The sequence below is a fragment of the Triticum dicoccoides genome, chromosome 4B (assembly GCF_002162155.2).
Source record: "Triticum dicoccoides isolate Atlit2015 ecotype Zavitan chromosome 4B, WEW_v2.0, whole genome shotgun sequence".
In the NCBI taxonomy this organism is placed as follows: Eukaryota; Viridiplantae; Streptophyta; class Magnoliopsida; order Poales; family Poaceae; genus Triticum; species Triticum dicoccoides.
In genome coordinates, this window is record NC_041387.1 from 615,890,688 (window position 1) to 615,915,214 (window position 24,527).

General features: G+C 45.0%; 1 protein-coding gene across 1 annotated transcript; it reads right to left on the reverse strand.

The window, feature by feature from the left end:
* Positions 1-17,464: 17,464 nt before the first annotated feature.
* LOC119291778 (N6-adenosine-methyltransferase non-catalytic subunit MTB-like) lies at positions 17,465-24,474 on the reverse strand. Its single transcript, XM_037570585.1, has 7 exons — positions 24,345-24,474; positions 21,664-23,556; positions 21,483-21,566; positions 21,024-21,128; positions 20,804-20,912; positions 17,972-18,123; positions 17,465-17,855 (listed from the first exon to the last, which is right to left on the reverse strand). Exons 2-7 carry the CDS (start codon positions 23,473-23,475, stop codon positions 17,709-17,711), a joined length of 2,409 nt encoding a protein of 802 aa, XP_037426482.1. The 5' UTR covers positions 23,476-23,556; positions 24,345-24,474; the 3' UTR covers positions 17,465-17,708.
* Positions 24,475-24,527: the final 53 nt, after the last annotated feature.

A 24,527-nucleotide genomic window follows, 5' to 3' on the forward strand; every position in this document is an offset into this window, starting at 1 on the left:
CGATCCACGTCGATTCACAAAGGGGTTGAGCTATGATTCGGATATGATCAAGAAGCCCCCAAGTAGGTTTAGCAGTTTGCTAATCAAAAGGGTATCGACAACTATGTTCTCTTTGGTTCGAATACGACCTATGTTTGAACAGGAAGCCCCCAAGTGACCATATAAGTTTTGGCATTGCGCCGATCAAGAGGGTATTGATAGCTATGCCCGATGAGCAGGAAGCCCTCAAGTGACCATAATAAGATAAGCCGTAAGGCAGGATACCCATGTTTTGAACCGTGCATCATGGCAGCAAGTTCTCTTTGGCAACCTTTACTTTGTCTGAGAACTCGAACTTTGTGAGAGATTAATTCTTTTCGAACCGGAACTTTAAGCCGGATTCGAAAGCTTTAAAAATTTGTGAGGGACAAATTTACCTTGAGCCGGATTTTGAACCGGATTTGAGAGCTTCAGTGCTCTATGGGAGAAAGATGTCTCTTGAGCCGGATTTTAAGCCAGCGTCCTTATTTTGAGCCGGAAATCTTCTGACGGCTTTTAAATTTTCATCGATCTAGCAATAATCTTCGGGGCCGGGTTATTTTCCCTTCAACAATCTTGAATTTATTTAAACCAGTTAATTTTGCCGAGTCATATCACTGTAGCCCCCAAGTCTCAAGACGACTTGAGGAGTTGGCTTGAGATTCTCTATAATTAACCGTGATATAGACCGGTTTGAATCCTGCATGGGACAACTTGCAAACCAAAGTAATTGCTCTTTTGAAGAAAACAATATGTAATATAAAATACATTGGTAAGTTGTCCTCGTTGTAAGCCGGTGTGGTCATAAGAGACGGCCACGGCGTTGTAAGCCGGCGCGGTCGTGAGAGATGGCCACGGCGTAGTAAGCCGATGCGGGAGTCCGTTGAGTAACGACGACCACCTGTGCCAAAAAAATGTTGGCATGTCTCCACCTCCGTGGTATAATATCACTTTTTGTCATAAATAATTGCCCTGCATAAACAACATTGCAGACCTAGGCAAAGATAAACTTGTTCTTTGACAAAAACAACATGTGATAATAAAACAAACTTGGATGGATATCACCTGATTTGTTTAGGCCAAAAATAATTCGCCATGAAACCGATGATCCCTAAGTAACACCGAAATCCCTCATGGGTGAATCGGCCGCGGGAACAAACCGATAAATCGGCCATAGCATTTGTAAGCTGGTGCGGACGAGCAAGTTGTCATCCACGCTGTAAGCTGGTGAGGACGCGTGAACCGGCCACGAGGGCAGACGGGCGAGTCGTCCATGGTGTTGTAAGGTGGCGCTGATGAGCGAGCCGGTCGGCGCGTTTGACGTAAACCGGACCGCAGAGGCGATGGCTGTATAATCAACACTAGGCAGAGTGGTTGTTTTCAAAAAATAATAAATATTAATAAAAGTAAATCGGATGGATATCACCTGGTATTTTTTTTGCCGGATGCTGGCGCCGGATAATGCATAGTGCTGCTTTTGTTTTTTAACAAAAGAGTTAATTGGTTTTGTGTCTTCTAGTGCCTGAGCTCTCCACATAACCCGGTCGGAACCTTTGATAACCCGGGACTTTTAAACCGGAACCTCTTGATAATCTGGCCGAAACTTTTGATAATCCGGAACTTTTGAACCGAAACCTCTTGATAATCTGGTCGAAACTTTTGATAATTCGGAACTTCTGAACCAGAAACTCTCGGCAATTCAGCTGGAACCCTTCGGCAATTCAAACCAAACTTTTCATCGAGGTAATCGGAATTCTTTGGTGACTCGGACGGAACCTTTTGTCGAGTCGGTCGGAACCTTTCGCCGATTCAGATGGAACATTTCATCGAGTCGGTCGGAACTTTTCGCCGATTCAGATGGAACCTTTCGTCGAGGCGGTCGGAACCTTTTAGGCAATTTAGACGGAACCTTTCGTCAAGGCGGTTGGAACTTCTTCAATAAGCTGGGCGGAACTTCTCAATCCCTGGGATAGCGCCCTTGAAGAACTCAACACCACCGCGCGCAGGCCCCACGGTGGGCACCAACTATCGTGGAATTAACACGTCAGATGTCCTAATGTAAGAACTTAGTCGCGAGGCCAATGCATCTATGTGGTAGCTTGAAGGGGTTGAGCGGAATCGAGAGACGCAACACACAAGACGAGGATTTAGACAGCTTCAGGCCCCGGGAAACATCATCCGGTAATAACCCTACATGCTGTTTGTGGCTAGGTCTCATTATGATCATGAGGGAGTCGCCGTAAGCCGACTCTCCTCCTTGTGTCTAGCCCTAGATACTGTTTCTTGTTGCTTGTCCCTTTTTGGGGAGCCCCTGCCCCTCCTTATATAAGTTAGAGGGGCGGGTTATATATGGAGTCCTAGTAGGACTAGCCTATCTTGTACTACAAGCCGGATACAAGTCCGGGTCTTGATTCCTTGTAAGGAAGATACTCCTTACGCCTTTACTCTTAAGCCGGCCCATCATAACGTAAGCCGGCCTTCTGGGCCTTGAGCCTCCTGGCCCCCCGGGTCTTGTCGCTCCTCTGATCCGCTTGCCAGGTCACCCATAAGTTGCCAGGATCGGGCGGGTCACTTAGTGTGTCGTCCAGTCAGGGCGGGTCATTAGTGAATCGCCAAGTCCGGCCGGGTTATACTTCGGGGTATATCCCCGACAACACCTGGTCCTTGCTGAAGGTTAAAACAACACACTTGACGAAAAATCATTGTGGTTTTGATGTGTAGGTAAGAACGGTTCTTGCTAGAAGCCCGTAGCAGCCACGTAAAACTTGCAACAACAAAGTAGAGGACGTTTAACTTGTTTTTGCAGGGCTTGCTGTGATGTGATATGGTCAAGCAAGATGCGATATAAATTGTTGTATTAGATGATCATGTTTTGTAACAAAGTTATCGGCAACTAGCAGGAGCCATATGGTTGTCTCTTTATTGTATGCAATGCAATGTAATTGTTTTACTTTATCACTAAGCGGTAGCAATAGTCGTAGTAACAATAGGTGGCGAGACGACAACGATGCTACGATGGAGATCAAGGTGTCGCGCCGGTGACGATGGAGATCATGATGATGCTTCGGTGATGGAGATCATGAGCACAAGATGATGATGGCCATATCATGTCACATATTTTGATTGCATGTGATGTTTATCCTTTATGCATCTTATTTTGCTTCGAACGTCGGTAGCATTATAAGATGATCCCTTGCTAAATTTCGAGGTACAAGTGTTCTCCCTGAGTATGCACCGTTGCTACAGTTCGTCGTGCCGAGACACCACGTGATGATCGGGTGTGATAAGATCTACGTTCACATACAATGGGTGCAAGCCAATTTTGCACACGCAGAATACTAGGGTTAAACTTGATGAGCCTAGCATATGTAGATATGGCCTCGAAACACTGGAGACCGAAAGGTCGGGCGTGAATCATATAGTAGATATGATCAACATAGTGATGTTCACCATTGAAAACTACTCCATCTCACGTGATGATCGGACATGGTTTAGTTGATTTGGATCACGTGATCACTTAGATGATTAGAGGGATGTCTATCTAAGTGGGAGTTCTTAAGTAATATGATTAATTGAACTTTAATTTATCATGAACTTAGTCCTGATAGTATTTTGTAGATCAATAGCTCGCGTTGTTGCTTCCCTATGTTTTTATATGTGTTCCTAGAGAAAACTAAGTTGAAAGATGATAGTAGCAATAATGCCGACTGGGTCCGTGATCTGAGGTTTATCCTCCTTGCTGCATAGAAGAATTATGTCCTTGATGCACCGCTAGGTGACAGACCTATTACAGGAGCAGATGTAGACGTCATGAACGTTTGGCTAGCTCAATATGATGACTACTTGATAGTTTAGTACACCATGCTTAACGGCTTAGAATCGGGACTTCAAAGACGTTTTGAACATCATGGACCATATGAGATGTTCCAGGAGTTGAAGTTAATATTTCAAGCAAATACCCGAGTTGAGAGATATGAAGTCCCCAACAAGTTCTGTAGCTAAAAGATGGAGGAGAATAGCTCAAGCAATGAGCATGTGCTTAGATTGTCTGGGTACTACAATCGCTTGAATCAAGTGGGAGTTAATCTTTCAGATAAGATATTGATTGACCGAGTTCTCTAGTCACCATCACCAAGTTACTGGAACTTCGTGATGAACTATAGTATGCAAGGGATGACGAAAACAATTCCCGAGCTCTTCGTCATGCTGAAATCGACGAAGGTAGAAATCAAGAAAGAGCATCAAGTGTTGATGATTGACAAGACCACTAGTTTCAAGAAAAGGGCAAAGGGAAAGAAAGGGAACTTCAAGTAGAATGGCAAGCAAGTTGTCACTCCCGTGAAGAAGCCCAAAGCTGGATCAAAGCCTGAAGCTGAGTGATTCTACTGCAAAGGAAATGGTCACTAGAAGCGGAAATGCCCTGAATATTTGGTGGATAAGAAGGATGGCAAAAGTGAACAAGGGTATATTTGATATACAGGTTATTGATGTGTACCTTACTAGTGTTTATAGTAGCCCCTGGGTATTCGATACTTTTTCGATTGCTAAGATTAGTAACTCGAAACAGGAGTTACAGAATAAACAGAGACTAGTTGAGGGTGAAGTGACGATGTGTGTTGGAAGTGGTTCCAAGATTGATACGATCATGATCGCACACTCCCTATACTTTCGAGATTAGTGTTGAACCTACATAAATGTTATTTGGTGTTTCCGTTGAGCGTAAGTATGATTAGATCATGTTTATTGCAATACGATTATTCATCTAAAACAGAGAATAAATTGTTATTCTATTTACATGAATAAAACCTTGTATGGTCATACACCCAATGTTGATGGTTTATTGAATCTTGATCGCAGTGATACACATATTCATAATATTGATGCCAAAAGATGCAAAGTTGATAATGATAGTGCAACATGTTTGTGGCACTGCCGTTTGGATCATGTCGGTATAAAGTGCATGAAGAAACTCCATAAAGATGGACTTTTGGAATCACTTGATTATGAATCATTTGATGCTTGTGAACCGTGCCTTATGGGCAAGATGACTAAAACTCCGTTCTCCAGAATAATGGAATGAGCTAGTGACTTATTGGAAATAATACATACTGATGTATGCGGTCCAATGAGTGTTGATGCTCGTGGCGGGTATCGTTATTTTCTGACCTTCATAGATGATTTGAGCAGATATGGGTATATCTACTTAATGAAACACAAGTCTGAAACATTTGAAAAGTTCAAAGAATTTCAGAGTGAAGTGGAGAATCACCATAACAAGAAAATAAAGTTTCTACGATCTAATCGTAGAGGAGAATATTTGAGTTACGAGTTTGGCCTTCATTTAAAACAATGTGGAATAGTTTCACAGCTCACGCCACATGGAACACCATAGCGTAATGGTGTGTCCGAACATCGTAACTGCACTTTATTGGATACGATGCGATCTATTATGTCTCTTACCGGGTTACCACTATCGTTTTGGGGTTATGCATTAGAGACAACTACATTCACTTTAAATAGGGTACCATCAAAATCCGTTGAGATGACGCCTTATGAACTATGGTTTGTCAAGAAACCAAAGTTGTCGTTTCTTAAAGTTTGGGGCTGCGATGCTTATGTGAAAAAGCTTCAACCTGATAAGCTTGAACCCAGATCGGAGAAATGCGTCTTCATAGGATACCCAAAGGAAACTGTTGGGTACACCTTCTATCACAGATCCGAAGGCAAGATCGTTGCTAAGAATGGATCCTTTCTAGATAAGGAATTTCTCTCGAAAGAAGTGACTGGGAGGAAAGTAGCACTTGATAAGGTAACTGTACCTTCTCCCAAGTTGGAAAGTGGTTCATCACATAAATCAGTTCCAGTGATTCCTACACCAATTAGTGAGGAAGCTAATGATGATGATCATGAAACTTCAGATCAAGTAACTACAGAACCTCATAGGTCTTCTAGAATATGGTCCACACTAGAATGGTACGGTAATCTTATTCTGGAAGTCATGTTACTAGACCATGATGAACCTACGAACTATGAGGAAGCGATGATGAGCCCAAATTCCGCGAAATGGCTTGAGGCCATGAAATCTGAGATGGGATCCATGTATGAGATAAAGTGTGGACTTTGGTGGACTTGCCGGATGATCGGCAAGCCTTATAATATAAATGGATCTTCAAGAGGAAGACGGACGCTGATAGTAGTGTTACTATCTACAAAGCTCGACTTGTCGCAAAAAGGTTTTCGACAAGTTCAAGGTGTTGACTACAATGAGATTTTCTCAACTGTAGCGATGCTTAAATCCATCCAAATCATGTTGGCAATTGCCATATTTTATGAAATCTGGCAAATGGATATAAAAATTGCATTCCTTAAATGGATATTTCTTAAAGAAGAGTTTTATATGATGCAACTAGAAGGTTTTGTCAATCCAAAGGGTGCTAATAAAGTGTGCATGCTCCAGCAATCCACTCATGGACTGGTGCAAGCCTATCGGAGTTGGAATAAACACTTTGATGGTGTGATCAAAAAATATGGTTTTATACAGACTTTTGGAGAAGCATGTATTTACAAGAAAGTGAGTGGGAGCTCTGTAGCATTTCTAATATTATATGTGGATGACATATTGTTGATTGGAAATATAGAATTTCTGGACAGCATAAAGGGATACTTGAATAAGAGTTTTTCATTGAAAGACCTCGGCAAAGCTGCTTACAAATTGAGCATCAAGATCTACAGAGATAGATCAAGACGCTTGATAAGATTTTTCAATGAGTAAATACCTTGACAAGTTCTTGAAAGAGTTCAAATGGATCAGTCAAAGAAGGAATTCTTGTCTGTATTACAAGGTGTAAAGTTGAGTAAGACTCAAAGCCCGACCACGGCAGAAGATAGAAAGAGAATGAAAGTCATTCCCTATGCCACAGTCATAGGATCTATAAAGTATGTTGTGCTATGTACCAGACCTATTGTGTGCCTTGCCATAAGTTTGGCAAGGGGTACAATAGTGATCTAAGAGTAGATCACTCGACAGCGGTCAAAATTATCCTTAGTGAGGACTAAGGAAATGTTTCTCGGTGATGGGGTGATAAAGAGTTCGTCGTAAAGAGTTACATCGATGCAAGATTTTACACCAATCCAGATGGCTCTAAGTCTCAATCTGGATACATATTGAAAGTGGGAGCAATTAGCTAGATTAGCTCTATGCAGAGCATTGTAGACATAGAATATTTTCCAAAATACATACGGCTCTGATTATGACACACCCGTTGACTAAACTTCTCTCACGATAAAAACATGATCACACCTTAGTACTCTTTGGGTGCTAATCACATAGCAATGTGAACTAGATCATTGACTCTAGTAAACCCTTTGGGTGTCGGTCACATGACAATGTGAACTATAGGTGTTAATCACATGCAGATGTGAACTATTGGTGTTAAATCACATGGCGATGTGAACTAGATTATTGACTCTAGTGCAAGTAGGAGACTGAAGGAAATATGCCCTAGAGGCAATAATAAAGTTATTATTTATTTCCTTATTTCATGATAAATGTTTATTATTCATGCTATAATTGTATTAATCGGAAACTTAGTACATGTGTGAATACATAGACAAAACATAGTGTCCCTAGTATGCCTCTACTTGACTAGCTCGTTAATCAAAGATCGTTATGTTTCCTAACCATAGACAAGTGTTGTCATTTGATGAACGGGATCACATCGTTAGGAGAGTGATGTGATGGACATGACCCATCTGTTAGCTTAGCGTTATGATCGTTACAGTTTCATTGCTACTGCTTTCTTCATGACTTATACATGTTCCTCATACTATGAGATTAGGCAACTCCCGAATATTTGAGGAACACCTTGTGTGCTATCAAACATCACAACGTAACTGGGTGATTATAAAGATGCTCTACAGGTGTCTCCGAAGGTGTTTGTTGGGTTGGCATAGATCAAGATTAGGACTTGTCACTCCGTGTTTCGGAGAGGTATCTCTGGGCCCTCTCGGTAATGCTCATCACTATAAGCCTTTCAAGAAATGTGACTAATGAGTTAGTTGCGAGATGAAGTATTACGGAACGAGTAAAGAGACTTGTCAGTAACGAGATTGAACTAGGTATGATGATACCGACGATCGAATCTCGGGCAAGTAACATACCGATGACAAAGGGAACAACATGTGTTGTTATGCGGTTTGACCGATAAAGATCTTTGTAGAATATGTGGGAGCCAATATGAGCATCCAGGTTCCGCTATTGGTTATTGACCAGAGATGTGTCTCGGTCATGTCTACATAGTTCTCAAACCCGTAGGGTCCGCACGCTTAACGTTTGATGATGATTTGTATTATGAGTTTATGTGATTTGATGACCGAAGTTTGTTCGTAGTCCCAGATGAGATCACGAACATGACGAGCAGTTTCGAAATGGTCGAGACATAAAGATTAATATATTGGAAGGTTATATTCGGACACCGGAAGGGTTCCGAAGTGTATCGGATATTTTTTGGAGTACCGGGAGGTGGCCATAGTGGAGAAAGAGGGCAGCAAGCAAGATGTGGGGCGCCCCCCCCCTAGGCCCAAACCTAATTGGTTTAGGGATTGGGGGCGGCCCCCTCCTTCCTTCTCTCTTCCTCCTCTTTCCTTCCTTTTCCTAGTAGTAGGACTAGGAAAGGATGAAACCTACTCCTACTAGGAGTAGGAATCCTCCTCCCTTGGGCACGCCTCCTCCTAGGCCGGCCCTCTCCTCCTCCCCTCCTTTATATACAGGGAGGGGGGCACCCCATAGACACAAGTTGATCAAGTTGATCTTTTAGCCGTGTGCGGTGCCCCCCTCCACTGATTTCCACCTCGGTCATATCGTCGTAGTGCTTAGGCGAAGCCCTGCGCCGGTAACTTCATCATCACCGTCACCATGGCGTCGTGCTAATGAAACTCGCCCTCGACCTCAGCTGGATCTAGAGTTCGTGGGACGTCATCGAGCTGAACGTGTGCAGATCGCGGAGGTGACGTAACTTCGGTACTAGGATCGGTCGGATCGTGAAGACGTACGACTACATCAACCGCGTTGTCATAACGCTTCAGCTTTCGGTCTACGAGGGTACGTGGACACACTCTCCCCTCTCGTTGCTATGCATCACATAGATAGATCTTGCGTGATCGTAGGAATTTTTTTGAAATTACCGCGTTCCCCCACACTATTAATTCAACTAGTTCTATTAATTCAACTAATTCAACTAAGCACTTACTAAAAATAAACTAGTTCTATTAAGCTTCTTACTAAAAATAAACTAGTTCTATAGTAAAATTTTAATTAATTATTAGATCATCAAATCTCATATACCTTAATTTATCTAGCTAATTCATCTAATTCATCTAACATTTGACATTAATATATCTACATTATTTTCAATCTAATTCATCTAACATTTGACATTAATATCTAATATTTCTATATATATAATCATCTAACAATTGACATTAATCTAACATTTATATAAACTAAAAGTATAAAAAATTGGAAAACAAAAAACAAAAAATAATTAAGAAAAATATCTATGTGTGTGTGTACTAGTGTGTGTGTGTGTGAGTGAGGACCGCCATGGCACGCGCGCGGCAAGGGCGGTCGATCTTACAGCGGGGCGACGGCCGGGGATGCGAGGCGACGGGGGCGGATACGTACGGGGATGGGCCAGGGGCGGCAGGCGCGCGATCGACGACGGGGACGGCGCGGGCGCACGCGGCGACGGGGGCGGGGATCGGACGGGCACGCGCGACGGCCGGGGCTACGACGGAGACGCGCGCGCGTGGCGGGGGCGGCGACGGGGCAACGAGCGCGGCGGCGACGGGGACGGGCGCGACAACGAAGCAGATGAAGAAGAAACTAACTGAAATTTTCGTAAGTGTTATATATATATAGGAGGGGCCTTTGGTACCGGTTGGGGCCACCAACCGATACTAAAGGTCAAATTTGGTCAGGCCAAACGGTGGGAAGCGACCACCTTTAGTACCGGTTCATGGCTCCAACCGGTACTAAAGACCATCATTTAGTATCGGTTAGAGCCACGAACCGATATTAAAGGCCTGCGTTGGCGCAGGTTCGGTGCGGCAAGTTTAGTCCCACCTCGCTAGCCGAGGGGCGTCCACACTGGTTTATAAGTCCCAGTGCGGTAGCTCTCTCGAGCTCCTCTCTTTAGCAGGCTTCTGGGCCTAACTTTTCTGCGCTGCCCTGTGGGCATGTTTCCTGGCCCAAGGCCAAGCAGGTCCACTAGGCAGCTCTTAGAGTTTTTTTTATGTAGTTTTTTTTCTTTTCTGCTTTATTTACTTTCTTTTATTTATTTCTGAGTTGTTTTATGCTGTATTTAGAGTTTCTTTGTGAATATTTTTGCTTTAGATACAAAAAATTTAATATTCTTTTATTTATTCCTAAGTTGTTTTATGCTGTATTTAGAGTTTCTTTATGAATATTTTTGCTTTAGGTACAAAAAATAGAAAATGAGATTTGTAGTGATTTTCAATATCAGGGTCATTTAGCTCAAAAAAATCAGTATATGCATGAAAAATAGAAGATGAAGGCACACAGGGTTGAAAGTTGATGACGTGGCTTCGAATGGTGCATACTGAACGCACAAAAATTCTGGAGTTGTAATAAGTTTAAAAAAATGAGAAGTGTTTTTGTAACAGATGAGTTTTCGTCCGAAACATTGATACTTCGAAAGAGATTGTACCGTCTGTACACGAAGTGCATCCAGTTTTTTCCGTAACCCTCTCAACTTTTTGCACATGCTATGTGGGTGAAATGATGATACCATGCCAACTTCCAACCTTTTCAGAGTTCATTTGTAGTGCTTTTCAATATCAGGGTCATTTAGCTCAAAAATATCAGTATATGCATGAAAAATAGAAGATGAAGGCTAAAAGGGTTGAAAGTTGATGATGTGGCTTTGAATGTTGCATACTGAACGGACAAAAAGTATGGAGTTGTAATAAGTTAAAAAAAGAGAAGTGCCTTTGTAACAGATGAGTTTTCGTCCGAACCCTGATATTTCGAAAGAGATTGTCCAATTTGTACACAAAGTGCATCCAGTTTTTGTCGTAACTCTCTCAACTTTTTTGCACATGCTATATGGGTGAAATGATGATACCATGCCAACTTTCAACCTTTTCAGAGTTCATTTGTAGTGCTTTTCAATATCAGGATCATTTAGCTCAAAAAATCAGTATATGCATGAAAAATAGAAAATGAAGGCAGAAAGGATTGATAGTTGATGACGTGGTTTTGAATGGTGCATGTTGAACGCACAAAAAGTCTGGAGTTGTAATAAGTTTAAAAAAATGAGAAGTGCCTTTGTAACAGATGAGTTTTCGTCTGAAACCCTGATACTTCGAAAGAGATTGTCCAATTTATACATGAAGTGCATCCAGTTTTTGCCATAACCCTCTCAATTTTTTTGCACATGCTATATGGGTGAAATGATGATACCATGCCAACTTTCAACCTTTTCAGAGTTCATTTGTAGTGCTTTTCAATATCAGGGTCATTTAGCTCAAAAAAATCAGTATATGCATGAAAAATAGAAAATGAAGGCAGAAAGGGTTGAAAGTTGATGACGTGGCTTTGAATGGTGCATACTGAACGCACAAAAAGTCTGGAGTTGTAATAAGTTTAAAAAAAGAGAAGTGTCTTTATAATAGATGAGTTTTCGTCCGGAACCCTGATACTTCAAAAAAGATTGTCCAGGTTGTACACGAAATGCATCCAGTTTTTTCCAAAATGTGCTACCGCTATGTGTAAACATGTAAAAATATGTATCAAAAATACATTGGTCATCAATGATCTTTTTGTGTAGAATCTGAATTGTCAATAGCGGCCATAGATCCTACATATAGAGTTCAATGAAGACCAAGTGCTCGTGATAGTTTGAGAAGTAACATATTTAAGGTGGTAAAAATCCTGTTAGCGGAGCAAGGTGGGACTAAAAAACTACTGCAGAAAGAATGAACTAAAAAACTCTAGTACCGGTTTGTGGCATGGACCAGTACTATAGGTCATGGTGGGGCCGCAGCCTGACACAAGCCTGCCACCACCTCTTTAGTACTGGTTCATAGCACGAATCGGCGCTAAAGGTTCGCCACAAACCGGTACTAATGAGAGCCGCCCACCTAGCCGTTGGAACCGGCACTAATGATCACATTAGTGTCGGTTCTATTATAAACTGGGACTAAAGAGTTGAACATAAGGCCCTTTTTCTACTAGTGGGATAGAACTGACATGTGGGCCCCACATGTTAACGGTCAAAGTTAGCGGTGCTGACTTTTTCAGTCCTGAAGGACCCAGTCTGCCAAACACATTTAAAATGCTCAAAACAGTACTTAAATCGAAGTGGTACTTTTAGGAAAAAATTAGAAGAAAAGTGATAGCTTCATGTAATTTTTTTTCAGAGTGATAGTTTCTTTTTTGTTAGGTCGGTCGAATTGTGGTAGTTTTGGTCAAATACTCAGATCGGCGAGATCATTGATGGTGGGTCGCTGTTGGAGATGCTCTAATGAGATAGTCTTAGAGATGCCCTGATAACCCAGCCACAATAATGCTGAGATCTGGTGTTGGTTTCTAGGGGTGTGTTTGGTTCGAGAATGAAGTAGAATGGATTGTCATGGTTCCGTTCCATTAGAATGGGTCGGTTCCGTTTTCGTGTTTGATTAAGGATATTTGATGGAATGGAATGGTTCCGTCTCAATGTTTGGTTTGAGGGATAGAATGAAATGAATTAAGTTCAACTCATTTCTATAAAAATGATGAAGCTGCCCCTCTTAAATGCATATACATACAAAATGGACAAGTATAAAATCTTTATATTTCTAAAAATATATTACTGGCATTTTCAGAAGCATTTACATCGAATTGTACTTTCAATTGAATGTTTGCAATGAATTCTCCTATTGAGAAGGACAGACAGGGGTAAAATTTCATCAACGAGCAAACAATCAAAGAAATTTTGCTAGTGTTTTTTAGAATATTTACATTAGAATTGGCTTTCAATCAAGAAAAGTTGCTCACGGATGAAGAACAACATTCTTGCTGTTGACCGAGGCAGCGGTCGCGTGGGCGAGGTGGCCGTCACAGCCGGCGAGGGAATGGCCACCGCCTCAAAAGCAGGCTCGGTCACTGCCGCCCCCGTTAGATCAGGTCGTCGCCGTCGCCTAGCAGATCAGGTCGCCGCCGACCATGGTAGATTGGGTCGCCGCCGTATCCTATCAGATCGGGTCGCCGCCTCCCCTATCAGATCAGGTCGCCGCCGCCCATCCCATATATCAGGTCGCCACCGCCGTCCATCCCATAGAGCAGGTTGCCTCCGCCCTGTGGTGGATTCGCTGGCCTGGTCGCTCCCACCCATCCACCGGACTTGGGAAAGACGAGAGTGGAGAGACAGCCGTGAGGGAGAGGGGCGAGTGCGCGGGGGGAGAGGAGGCAGCGAGGGGAATGAGCGGTTCCGCGTCGTCCGCTCAATTTCGAGGTATCACCTCGTTCCGGATATCGGCCGAATATTCGGTACATGGGAACGAGTCCGTTCCCGGTCCACCTACGTACTGAACGCAAGAATGAGGCCCAGGAATGGGTCCGACCCGTGACATTCCAGCTCGTCCCTACAACCAAACACACCCTAGGTGTCCTACTACTCATTTCCTCACGGACCATGCGAGTAGTAGTTGCATTTTGCATGGCGCATGTGCAATTCTTTGTATTTCCCTGACACCTGTGCAAAAAAATTACGGTTTAAGAGCAGTTTTTAAAAAAACCATTTTTAATAAAACAGAAAACGCGAATCGTATTTTGGATTTAATTTTCAAACGGTTTGTCGGAATTGAGCAAATGAGATGGCGTTGGAAAGCTTGTGAAAATCCGCAGGAATAATTTCTTTTACAGGAATAATTTCTTTTACTAAACTACCAAAGTACTTCAAGTAAATATTTCCAGGTGGTCGGATGATTTTTATGGATATGTGGGGCTAAACTATGTTCGGGACCATCTGGTGGAGGGTTACTATGCACCATATGCGGTGTACCATGAGAAAAACTTCACCCTATCAAGAATATTCTTTACCAAGCTAATGGAGCTAATGACCATGACAGATGACACATATGATTCCCATGCTACCATAGAGGAAAGTCGGCAACTAAATGCGACCATACAAAGGTTAGTAGTTTGGATTTACCTGCTTATGCGGAAAAGTGGTAACATGCAATGTAAGGAATGACCGAATTAAGTTTTTTTTTTTTTGAACTATCTGCAATCTAACAAGTAGATGGGATGAGAACGCAACTTTTCTTCTACCCGACTACTTGAAAAGGTTCTATAATGAACTCTTGAAGATCTTTAAGGATGCTGAAGATGAAGCATTCATTGACACCTACCATGTTACCTATGCTAAGAAAGCAATACACGATCATATACATTATATATTTAATTTTTTTTAGGATAATGAAAAAGTGGACTCCTGTCATGTACCTTAAAGAACCACAAAATCTAGTTTATTATAATGTTTAGGGCAGTTTGAAATACATAAGCATGACACTTAGTAACCGCGGAGGGTTCCAAAAGGGTCAGAATAGACTGACAAATAAAATAGGGATCTGTGACACAAAAAGGAACAATGATGCATAGATCCGTGAACTAAACTTCCATCCTAATCATGTCAAGACCTCCCAAGACACAATCTTCAATCCCCATCAAGCTAACTCCTCTACCCTATGTAGTGGTCACCAAGATTACAACAATGAGGTGCACAAGAATATAGCTTAGATGGGATTAGAACTTTCTTGTTATCAACTTAAGATTAGGGATAGAATTTCACTTTTCCATCCTTGCACTCACTAGGGATGCACACATCCTTTTAAATATGATGTGTACATGCTATCATCTATCACACCTTTTGCTTTCATGGTTAATTTGTTGTCTTTTGTACAGTTTCAGAAATTTTCTACTTATCATCTCCAAGAAGCCGAATGGTCACACCAGAATCACAAGTCAGGCTTTGAAGATTTCCTGAATTTATCATCCATATCCGTAGGTTTAGAGCATCTCCAACCGTTGAGCCCTCCAGGAGGCATTTTTTTCGCCGCCTGGGGGGCCGCCGGCGATAATTTTAAGCCTGGGGACGAGACCATCTCTAGTCGTTTCCACCCCCAAGCGCGCCCACTCCTGGCCGCTGCTGCTCGCGACCACGCCTGGCGCTGCTGCTCGCGCTCGTGGCCGCGCCCGCACGCGCCCTCCGTGGTCGGCGCTGACGAGGAGGGAGAGGAGGGAGGAGGAGGAAGGGGGGCGCCTGGCCGCGCGCGCCCTCCGTGGACGGCGCCGACGAGGACGGAGAGGAGGAAGGAAGGGGGCGCCTGGCCACGCCCGCGCCCGCCCGCGCCTGGCCGCGCCCGCCCGCGCCCGCGCCTGGCCGCGCACGCCCTCCGTGGCCAGTGTCGACGGTGGGGGAGGAGGAGGAAGGGGGGCCAAGCATGCCGGCTCCGACGCGCTACACCTTCGCCCGGCCGCGCGCGCGCCGAGGCCGCCCTCGCCTTGCCCGCTCGCCCCGCCTCGCCAGCTCGCCCCGCCGAGGTCACCGGCTTCCGCCAGAGCCATGGCGTCCCTGATGGCCTGGGCCTGCCGACGCCGCGCCATCTCGGCCAGCACCCATCGCGCCTTGTTGGGTGTAGTCGGTGTCGGCGGCCACCACCATCGCCTTCAGGCCGTCCTTCTCCGTCTTGGGCGGAGGCGAGGGAGGGCGAGAGGAGGCCGCGTCGGCCGCGGAGGGCGAGACGAGCTGGGCTGCACGATGGCCGCGGTGGCCGGCGAGGGGAGGGCGAGGAGGAGGCCGCAGAGGCGCGGCGGCGAGGAGGAGGCCGCGACGGTGCCGGCCTCGCGAGCTCTCTGTGTGCGGTAGGTAGGGCAGCGGCTGAGGAAAAAGGGAGAGGAGAGAGAAGAGAGAAAGGAGAGAAGATGGGAGAGAGAGGGACTGGCAAGTGGGGCAACTGCTGCAAAATGTAGACGCCGGCGTTCCCAGCTGCCCTCCAGGGGGCTGGGTGTGGGGTGGGCGCGCCAGCGCTAAAAATTGCTAGTACCGGCGAAAAACAACGTTTCGGGGGCCTGGCTGCGGCGTTTTTTACCCGCCGATGCTAAAAAAGGGGCTTGGGGGCGTCGTGGGTCCTAGCTGGAGATGCTCTTAGCGGGTTTGTCTATAGTTTTGATGGTTGGCATGGGTGATAAAGTAACCAAGGAAGCATTTGAGTGGGCAACAAGTTTCCCTAATATCATTATAGCAGGCGGGAAGATATTGTACATTGCTGCATTTAAAGTATGTCTTTTTTTTGGCTTTTGTCCTAACTATAACCTTTTACCGCATTGACCATTCAAAGGTAATGTATCAAACCAATAAGGCTGGTCACAATGGGCAAGAACATAAGCTAGTAACTTACACACTTCACTAGACTATGTTACTATCTCCATAGTGGGTAGGAGCATCTATGTAGTGTCATGCAACGATGTATTTATTAGGTTATAGACTCATTGTTTCTTGGAGTGTGTGATGTTCCGGTAACTTAGCTAGTTACCACAAGCACCTCTCTCTTCATTAAATATGTGCCACATAAGCAAAGTTATATTGAAGTGTGTGATGTTACTCCTAAGTTCCCCCCATTGTGACCAGCCTAATGTTGTATAAAATTGTAGAGCGAGAAGGCCAAGGCTGATGTGGCAACTTGTTTGGAGTCTTACATGGTCGAGCATAGGGTCACAAGTGACTAATAAGTGAGGTTGCTATTGCCAGAATCCATTCACTGCTTGAAGCTGGATGGAAAACAATAAATGAAGCTCGCTTTGAACATGGGGCACCGCTCCGGGTGGTGAAGCGGATTTTAAACTTGATTAATAGTGGGACCATATACTATGCGTATCAGAAAGATGGATTCACACCTTTGGCATGCATCTTCAAAAGACTATTGAGAGCCTCTTCGTCAACCCCATTCTTATGTAGTGGTGTGACAATTTGCATATGCCACTTCAAATAAGTACTCCCTTCATCTCAAAATAAGTGTCTTGAGCTTAGTACAAATTTGTACTAGAGCTAGTATAAAGTTAAGACACTTATTTTGAGACGAAGGGAGTATTTGTACAATATGCAATTGTATTCATGATTATTGGATATGATATCACATTTAATTATATGTCTACATGTTGTCGTGCAAGTTTATTTTTGTGTCAAATATCTATATTTTCACCATGGGTCTTTGCCGCTGCCGGGCACTCCCAGAACCGGCAAGCCACTGCAAGATCTTATTTCAAACAATATTTGCGACGGCACAGCCAACGAAGAGGTGATCACACTTCTCCGGCGCAGAGTTGCACATTACACACAAGAGAGGCATTAAGCCACCCCAAGTGCCCAAACACAAATCCACCGCATCACTACACCCATGCACGCGCAAAGGTAAGCTTCTTATTCTGATTGCTGCCGTTTCATCAAAACATCCATGACACTGACATACAGTACATTTTTCCGACGAACGAGCGGCTCAACCCCCCCTACAAGGTGCAAAATAAAAGCTACAGATATGGAAAAAGAAATGTAGCCACAGTTGCAGCTTGAAAACAGGTCACAGTTCACCGAGCTCCATGGAGGGGTCTTCCGCCATTAGCGCAGATGCTGTCAGTTCTTCGGCGGGGGTGACTTGGGCCTGAGCCCCTCGATCTCTGGAGTCGTCACGATCAGGTGCGGAGCGCCAGGGGGAGGGTTCCGACCGCCGCCTCCCTGCCACACCTTCCCATCACTGTCCGCGAAGTTCTTGTTATACGCCTGCAAGAGTGAAGTTTCTTAGCAGAGATGACATTGACGTGTGGAGATCGTGGCAAGGCATATGCTCTTGTGTAACACTGTGCACGAGCATAAAAGTTGAATATCCAGCTTTCTACCTCTTTGTTGAAGTTGGAGTATGATAAGTCTTTCCCAAGAGTAAGCCAGCCAGGCCGAATGTTATGATCCTCGCCAAAGAGTTCAAGGCGCCTCTTTCCAAGAGCAAAATGCTCAATGATCCTGTACATGTCATCAGGTTTCTTCGTTGAACCTGTAAAAGAAGACATATACTTGTAGACATCACAAACGAATATTATGCTTCAATGGATGCGTTCTCTTCTTTTTTAAATGCTATACTTCAAAAAAAAACAATGTAAACATAAGGAATTCTGAAATACACTCCGAGCTGTCAACAAATGGATAACTAGATATCTGTACCATGATCATAGAAGAGAAAGTAGTAAGACCTTCCCTAGTAACTTCACCAAAATATGTGCTTTTCTTTCAAGCATACCAAAATGAAAATGACCAAGGCATAGCTATTCTGCAAAAGGCTATCACGCAAGGATAAATAGTACGATTATTTACACGAGTCAAAAACATCTGCTCATCTTCCACATCTGTTATGGCACTGCTAGAAAGAGGGCGCGAGAAGGCTGGCCGGGGGCCTTTTTGCCCACGGCCAGGCAAGAGGGAAGGGATTTCCTTCTTAATTCTTGCTTGATTAGATTGATACATCTCCTCTCTTTATATAGAGAGGTTTACTTGACTCTCAAGCAAGGCTTACTTGACCCCTAAGCAAACGACCCTTATCTCTAATTAACCCTAAGACTAATGGGCCCATTAGGCGCATTACGTACTCTAACACTACACCCCACCTGGACATGTAGCTTGTCCTCGAGCTGCAGCCTAACCAACTTATAACCATGACTCGACGCAACACAAACCTAACACCTAAAAACAAGCCTTTTACATCTTGGCTTGTTTTATTATTCTCGAACTGAAATAGACTAGGACGCTTTATTTTGGACGTGCACGTGTACAGCCACCTGGATCCCATGGACACCACCTGGACAAAAGGAGTGCATGTGTATGGCTGTTGGTCTGCACCGCACATGGAAGAGTGGAGGGCTTGCGATGGAGAATGACGAGGAGGGGTGCGCCCCCCCAACCGCCGATGTCGCAGGCTTTGAGGTCGCTGCCCTCGGGGAAAACAGCATGCTGACCGTCCGTGGGGAAAACCACATGCCCAAGATCCCCGACGCAACGGACGAGATCAAGGTCCTTTGCGCAGCGAAGGGCAACTTGGAGGAGCAGCAGCTGCAGACCATGCATCTCCCGCACACGCCGACGCGCTAGGAGGCCGCGCGCAGCAGCCTGCAGCCTCACCGCCGCCGGCACGTGGCGGGTAGCGATCCAAGACGGAAGCGGTGACGGCGATGGCAGGGACTTGATCTGCTGGATGTGGACGCCCTGGGATGGCGGCGGCACTGATGGGAACAAGGTCGTCGCACTCCCGTCGTAGGGCATCCCATACTGAGCGGCGGAGCTGACCGGCGGTGGCTGCTGCAGCTGCAGCGGCTGCTGCGCTGTCGCGCCGGGCGCGGCGGAGACCGCCAGGAGCGGCGGCTGCCACTGCAGCCAGGGCTGGGCGATGGTGGCGATGGATGGCAGCTGCAGCGGCCCGGCGAGCGCGGTGAAGGCCGCCTGGTGCGGCGGCTGGCAGCCACGGCGGTGTGGGGGCGGCGATTGGCGGCGCAACCGAGTGCGGCACGTAGGACCCGGCCAAGAACAGGTGGATCTCCTGGACCGCCTGGGTTAGGTCCCGCAGCACCCTGGACACGTCCTCCCAGATGAGGACGGTGGGGGCGGGCGCGACAGAGGATCCCGACACGGGCAGGAGCGGGGTGACGGTCGTGGTGGTCGCCGGAGGCGATAAGGTGACCGGCAGCGGAAGAGACGGGCTTGGCGGTGGTGAAGACATGATCGAACCGAAGCTAGCTAATACCAAATTGTTATGGCGCTGCTAGAAAGAGGGCGCGAGAAGGCTGGCCGGGGGCCTTTTTGCCCACGGCCAGGCAAGAGGGAAGGGATTTCCTTCTTAATTCTTGCTTGATTAGATTGATACATCTCCTCTCTTTATATAGAGAGGTTTACTTGACTCTCAAGCAAGGCTTACTTGACCCCTAAGCAAACGACCCTTATCTCTAATTAACCCTAAGACTAATGGGCACATTAGGCGCATTACGTACTCTAACAACATCCCATTACCTTTATGCCAAGAATCAGCAGTACAACACATGCAATCTCTAACAACTCCTTTTAAATGTGCACACTCATGCATTTTAGGAAAACTAAAAAACATTTCACATGAATAAATGTTTTTCTAATCTTGGACATACTTTGATGGTTGCCATGAGATTATTATGCAGAAAATGCATGCATAGTGGCGCACTTGCTACAGCTGCTTCAGGATAATCAACGCCATATTGTTTTGTTTGAGTTTCAAAATTAGCGTTACAAGGATTATATTCAGAGTTCAAGCTTCATATGGGCAGGTCAACAAGAAAATAGCAGCAACAAAGATGTACTACCTCTGTTCACTAATGTAATACGTTTTGGCAGTTCAATTTGAACTGCCAAAACGTCTTATATTTAGGAACAGAGGTAATACAATTTTCTTCAAACCAGTTGTAATAAACCAATCCTTCCACAAGCCAGATGCAATATGCTTGTATCAACAAGTCAATTTCTTTAAAAATCATACTCCACTTTCATGGGCCAAACCATAAATTTCATACCATGACAACAACAAAGACAAAACAGTGAATTTAATTTCATACAGGAACAAGATAGGAAAGGAAAAGTGGCCTCAGCACAGTTTAGAAGACAGATATCATAAAACGAATAATAATAATGAGAATTAACAATGGCAGCTACGAGATAGATACCATCAGTGGGTTCTTCAGCTATTATTATATCAGTGTCAATATTCGCATGGATGACATGACCATCAGTGCTACGGCGTACCGTTCCTTTTATACCCATCAAACAATGCTCCTGCACAAAGAAAGATGGATACTTCACAAGAATCCCAGAGACATGGGGAAATTGCAAAGTAAAAACAGAAAATAATGCTATAAAACATATAATACTTAATAACAGCACTACCTTTGAATGCTGCAACAATGTACGAGAATCATGTCGCAGACCTGATGATGCATTTTTCTTGTTGGTTTTCACCCAGCAAACATCCTCACACCTACGAAATCCCCACTGGACAAAAAAGATGTTTCAGCTAGCTTCATCTATTATTACGTTTCATCATTCAGCTGGAAACTGTATGACAGATCTAAATTAAATAAAACATTGCCTATATCTTTTGAAACAGATGAATACCACATTCGAAAGAGTGCGAGATTTATGCAGATTAGAGTTGACTGCAACTAAACGGAATGGCAATGACAGAAAACATGACCAAAATGCATTGTGGTTATAATGTTTTGGGGAGGACACATGAGACTGGATGACCTTCTGTAAGCTGGCATCATGCCATTGCCCAGAAATTTGACAATAAAGCAGAACGTAAAACTGCATGTGTTAGATTACTGAAAGAGAAAGCTGTCTTACCTTCTTCAAACATTGACGGCCTTGTTCAAGACCTACGCCATCACCAACCCAAAGGAAGAGAAAAGAGGGGGTATCAGCTATAGCCTGTTGATTCAAACAATTCACAGAAGGATATTAATAATTCTGAGGCATAAAATGAACATCCTTAAAAAGGATGAAACAACCAGACAAGAACAACAACCTCAATCTTCAAATTCATAATCTCCTCAGCATTCCAATATTCAATATGATCTGTTATTCCTGGTGCACGATGAACATACTCTTCCCATGGTGGATCCACAAGAATAACATCAAACTTTGTACCAAAAAATTCTGGAGAAAGAACATGTTGCCGTAGATCACACTTAAAATACATCGGTGGTGAAGCAGCGTTAGTAACAATTTCGTCCTTCCTCTGTATGAGTTCTCTCAATTTTGGATAGTCCTCCGCTACACTTGTAAGATCCAATTCTCTAATGAAGTTTTGAGGTCGCATGCCAGTGTCCACAAAGTTCTGAGAGTAATCATTCTGTTCACCCCTTGAAGGAGCTTTTCTGATCGGTGCACCATGCCTATGTGGCACCCAACCACCAGATGGCTTATCATGTGCCATTTCACGATTTTGTGTGCTCATCTGGTTAAAACCCAATCCTGACATATTCGTTGGAGTACCCATTCCTGGGCCCATTTGATTTAAGTGAACATTATGAACAGGTCCAGCTCCCATACTTGGAGTGAACCTATGCTCGCCAGCAACTGGAGGAGGGATGTGAAGGTTAGGTGGAACAGAGAGCATGTTGACATCAACACCTCCTGCTCCAGGCCACACCATAGGTCCAGGAAACGGCGGCATGAAAACACCAGGTAGAAGAGGAGGGCCTGGAGAATGGGGAATATTTGGCCCCATGTGTTGCATTTGCCCTGGTGGCAGGGTGAGTGCACCAAATGAAGGTGGCGGCATAAGTGGCACCGGAACTCCAATTCTCTGAGAATCCCTTCCATTTGGCCTCCCCCTTCCTCTAGAGGATCTATCACCTTTAGGCCCTTGCTGAGTAAATGGAGAAACCATGCTGGTGCCACCACTTTGATCTGCTTCAGGATGATTGGTACTACTATCATCAGTTGTTCCAGGAGCTCCCACATCAGATCTTCTTCCAGAAACAGAGCCTTCTCGCCCAAAATCAAAATTGCTATTTGGCCTGATCTCTATTGAATCAGACCTGTCATACCGATTTCCATAGGTTGAAGAACCTCTGAAACTTTCAGATCTACCCCTGGAATCCTGCCGGTACCCAGCCCGACCATGAAAACTCGTGCCATCTAACCTTTCCTGTGTGCTCCTCCATTCAGAAACATTTGCCTCTTTAGGATCTCGCAATTGACGGCTCCTACTGTACTGCTCAGATCCTTCAACCTCTTGTGTTTTCACATTCCAACTGCTGTCTCTCCCTCTGTCTGGTATATCTGGTATTTGTGAAGGTGGAGCGTCTCTATTCCTTCTATCCCCTGATGACTCCCATCCATCGTTACCCACTCTGGGTGATGTCTCCACTTTTTCCACACCACCCTTGCTTTCATGTCCGTACTCCACTGTATGCCCAAGAATCTCTTCCTTTTGATGACTTTGATCCACTGATCTGCTATCTTCATTGATGTTCTCAGCCATAGCAGATCCCCTCCTCTCATTGATATCCTCATCGGATCTCCCGCCCCTTGAACTACTAGAGTCTACACCTTTTCTAATTCCTCCCGACTCATCTGCGTGGTCGTGGATCATCTCTGTTTCCCTGCCGTGCTTATTATGGTCAGAAGAATAACCACCATCTCTTGTATCAGCCCTGTCTGCAGAAGTTTCACTTCTTGAAGAGTCCCAACCTTTCCTGTCCTCTCTCTCCCTCCTATCAAAATCCCTATCCTTGGAACCATCAGGACTTCTCCTTGGAATCTTTGGTGATCTTAGATCTCCTATCACATGATAGTCATCTTCTTCAGCATTAGATTTAGACCCGTCCATCAGCCAACTGCAATTGCTGCTACCTCTCTTTCTAAGATTACAACCGAGTTGAGAAGCTTTGGCGGGAACCTTCAGATTCCACTGCATAGAGAAACATTTTATCAGAAAAGTGAACTTTAGAATAAGAAAATCAAGGAAACAAGGTCTTGCACACGCACACACACACACAAAAAAAAAATCAAAATCTGAAGTTTGAGAAAGATTATAACAAGTTGAGCCAGATTCAGCATTAAGTATATATTATTAAATAGATGGAAACCGAAGTGTAGCACTGGAGCAAAATCTAAAACTGGAGTTTGGGAAAAACCAGCACATTGCATAGCAAACGTTGAGTAGCACACCTGATTATTCACTGGCACCAGAACAGGTGAAAACAATCGATTGCACGGCATACCACCAAAATAACAAGTTCAAGCCTGGGAAATGGATCAATCTACTTATAAAAGTCACCTACCCACCACCACATCATGTGATTATCTTGAGCTGTTCAATGACTAAATCCAACAAATTTGCTCGAACAAAAATACAGGGCGGGGAGCAGACAGGGGGCGGACCTAAACGCCCCAAATTCGTGAAGACAGGAGACCAGCCACCGGGCACCGGCACACTCCCTAAATTCGTGAAGTAATCACTGGACGACTAAAAGCTCGCGCATCACTAAATCAATCGCCGAAGACCTCGGACGGGGTGGAGGCAGCAGGGACGCCCGCGTCGACGCTAAGCTGTGGCACGGCGGCCGCTCTAGGGCGCAGCGGCAGCGGGCTACATGAGAGATTTCATAGCCGCACAGGGCGGGATTGGAGCCCGGGGAGGGGGTTATAGCACGCGAGCAGCTTCGGAGAGGAAGGAAGAGGGGGCGGGGGGCTTACCGGAGCGGGAGGGGAGGGCGGCCGCCTCCGGCGACCGGCGACGTTCGAACGCGGCGCGGTCGGTGGGGTGGTCGCCGCCGCCGCCGCCGACGGTGGGAAGTGCAGCGAGGGTTTGGGTGAGGGTCGGAGTGGTGGCCTAAACCGAACAGAACTAGTACAGAAGAGAGGCCCCGCTGTTTGATA

What these genes read in the sequence shown, in the direction of transcription:
- LOC119291778 (XM_037570585.1), bottom strand. Translation starts at nt 23,475, where the DNA reads ATGGACGGGTCTAAATCTAATGCTGAAGAAGATGACTATCATGTGATA. An exon ending in TTATGAATTTGAAGATTGAG is followed by an intron (nt 21,567 to 21,663) that starts GTTGTTGTTCTT and finishes TTGAATCAACAG; the next exon opens with GCTATAGCTGATACCCCCTC. An exon ending in ACTCCAACTTCAACAAAGAG is followed by an intron (nt 17,856 to 17,971) that starts GTAGAAAGCTGG and finishes TCACTCTTGCAG; the next exon opens with GCGTATAACAAGAACTTCGC.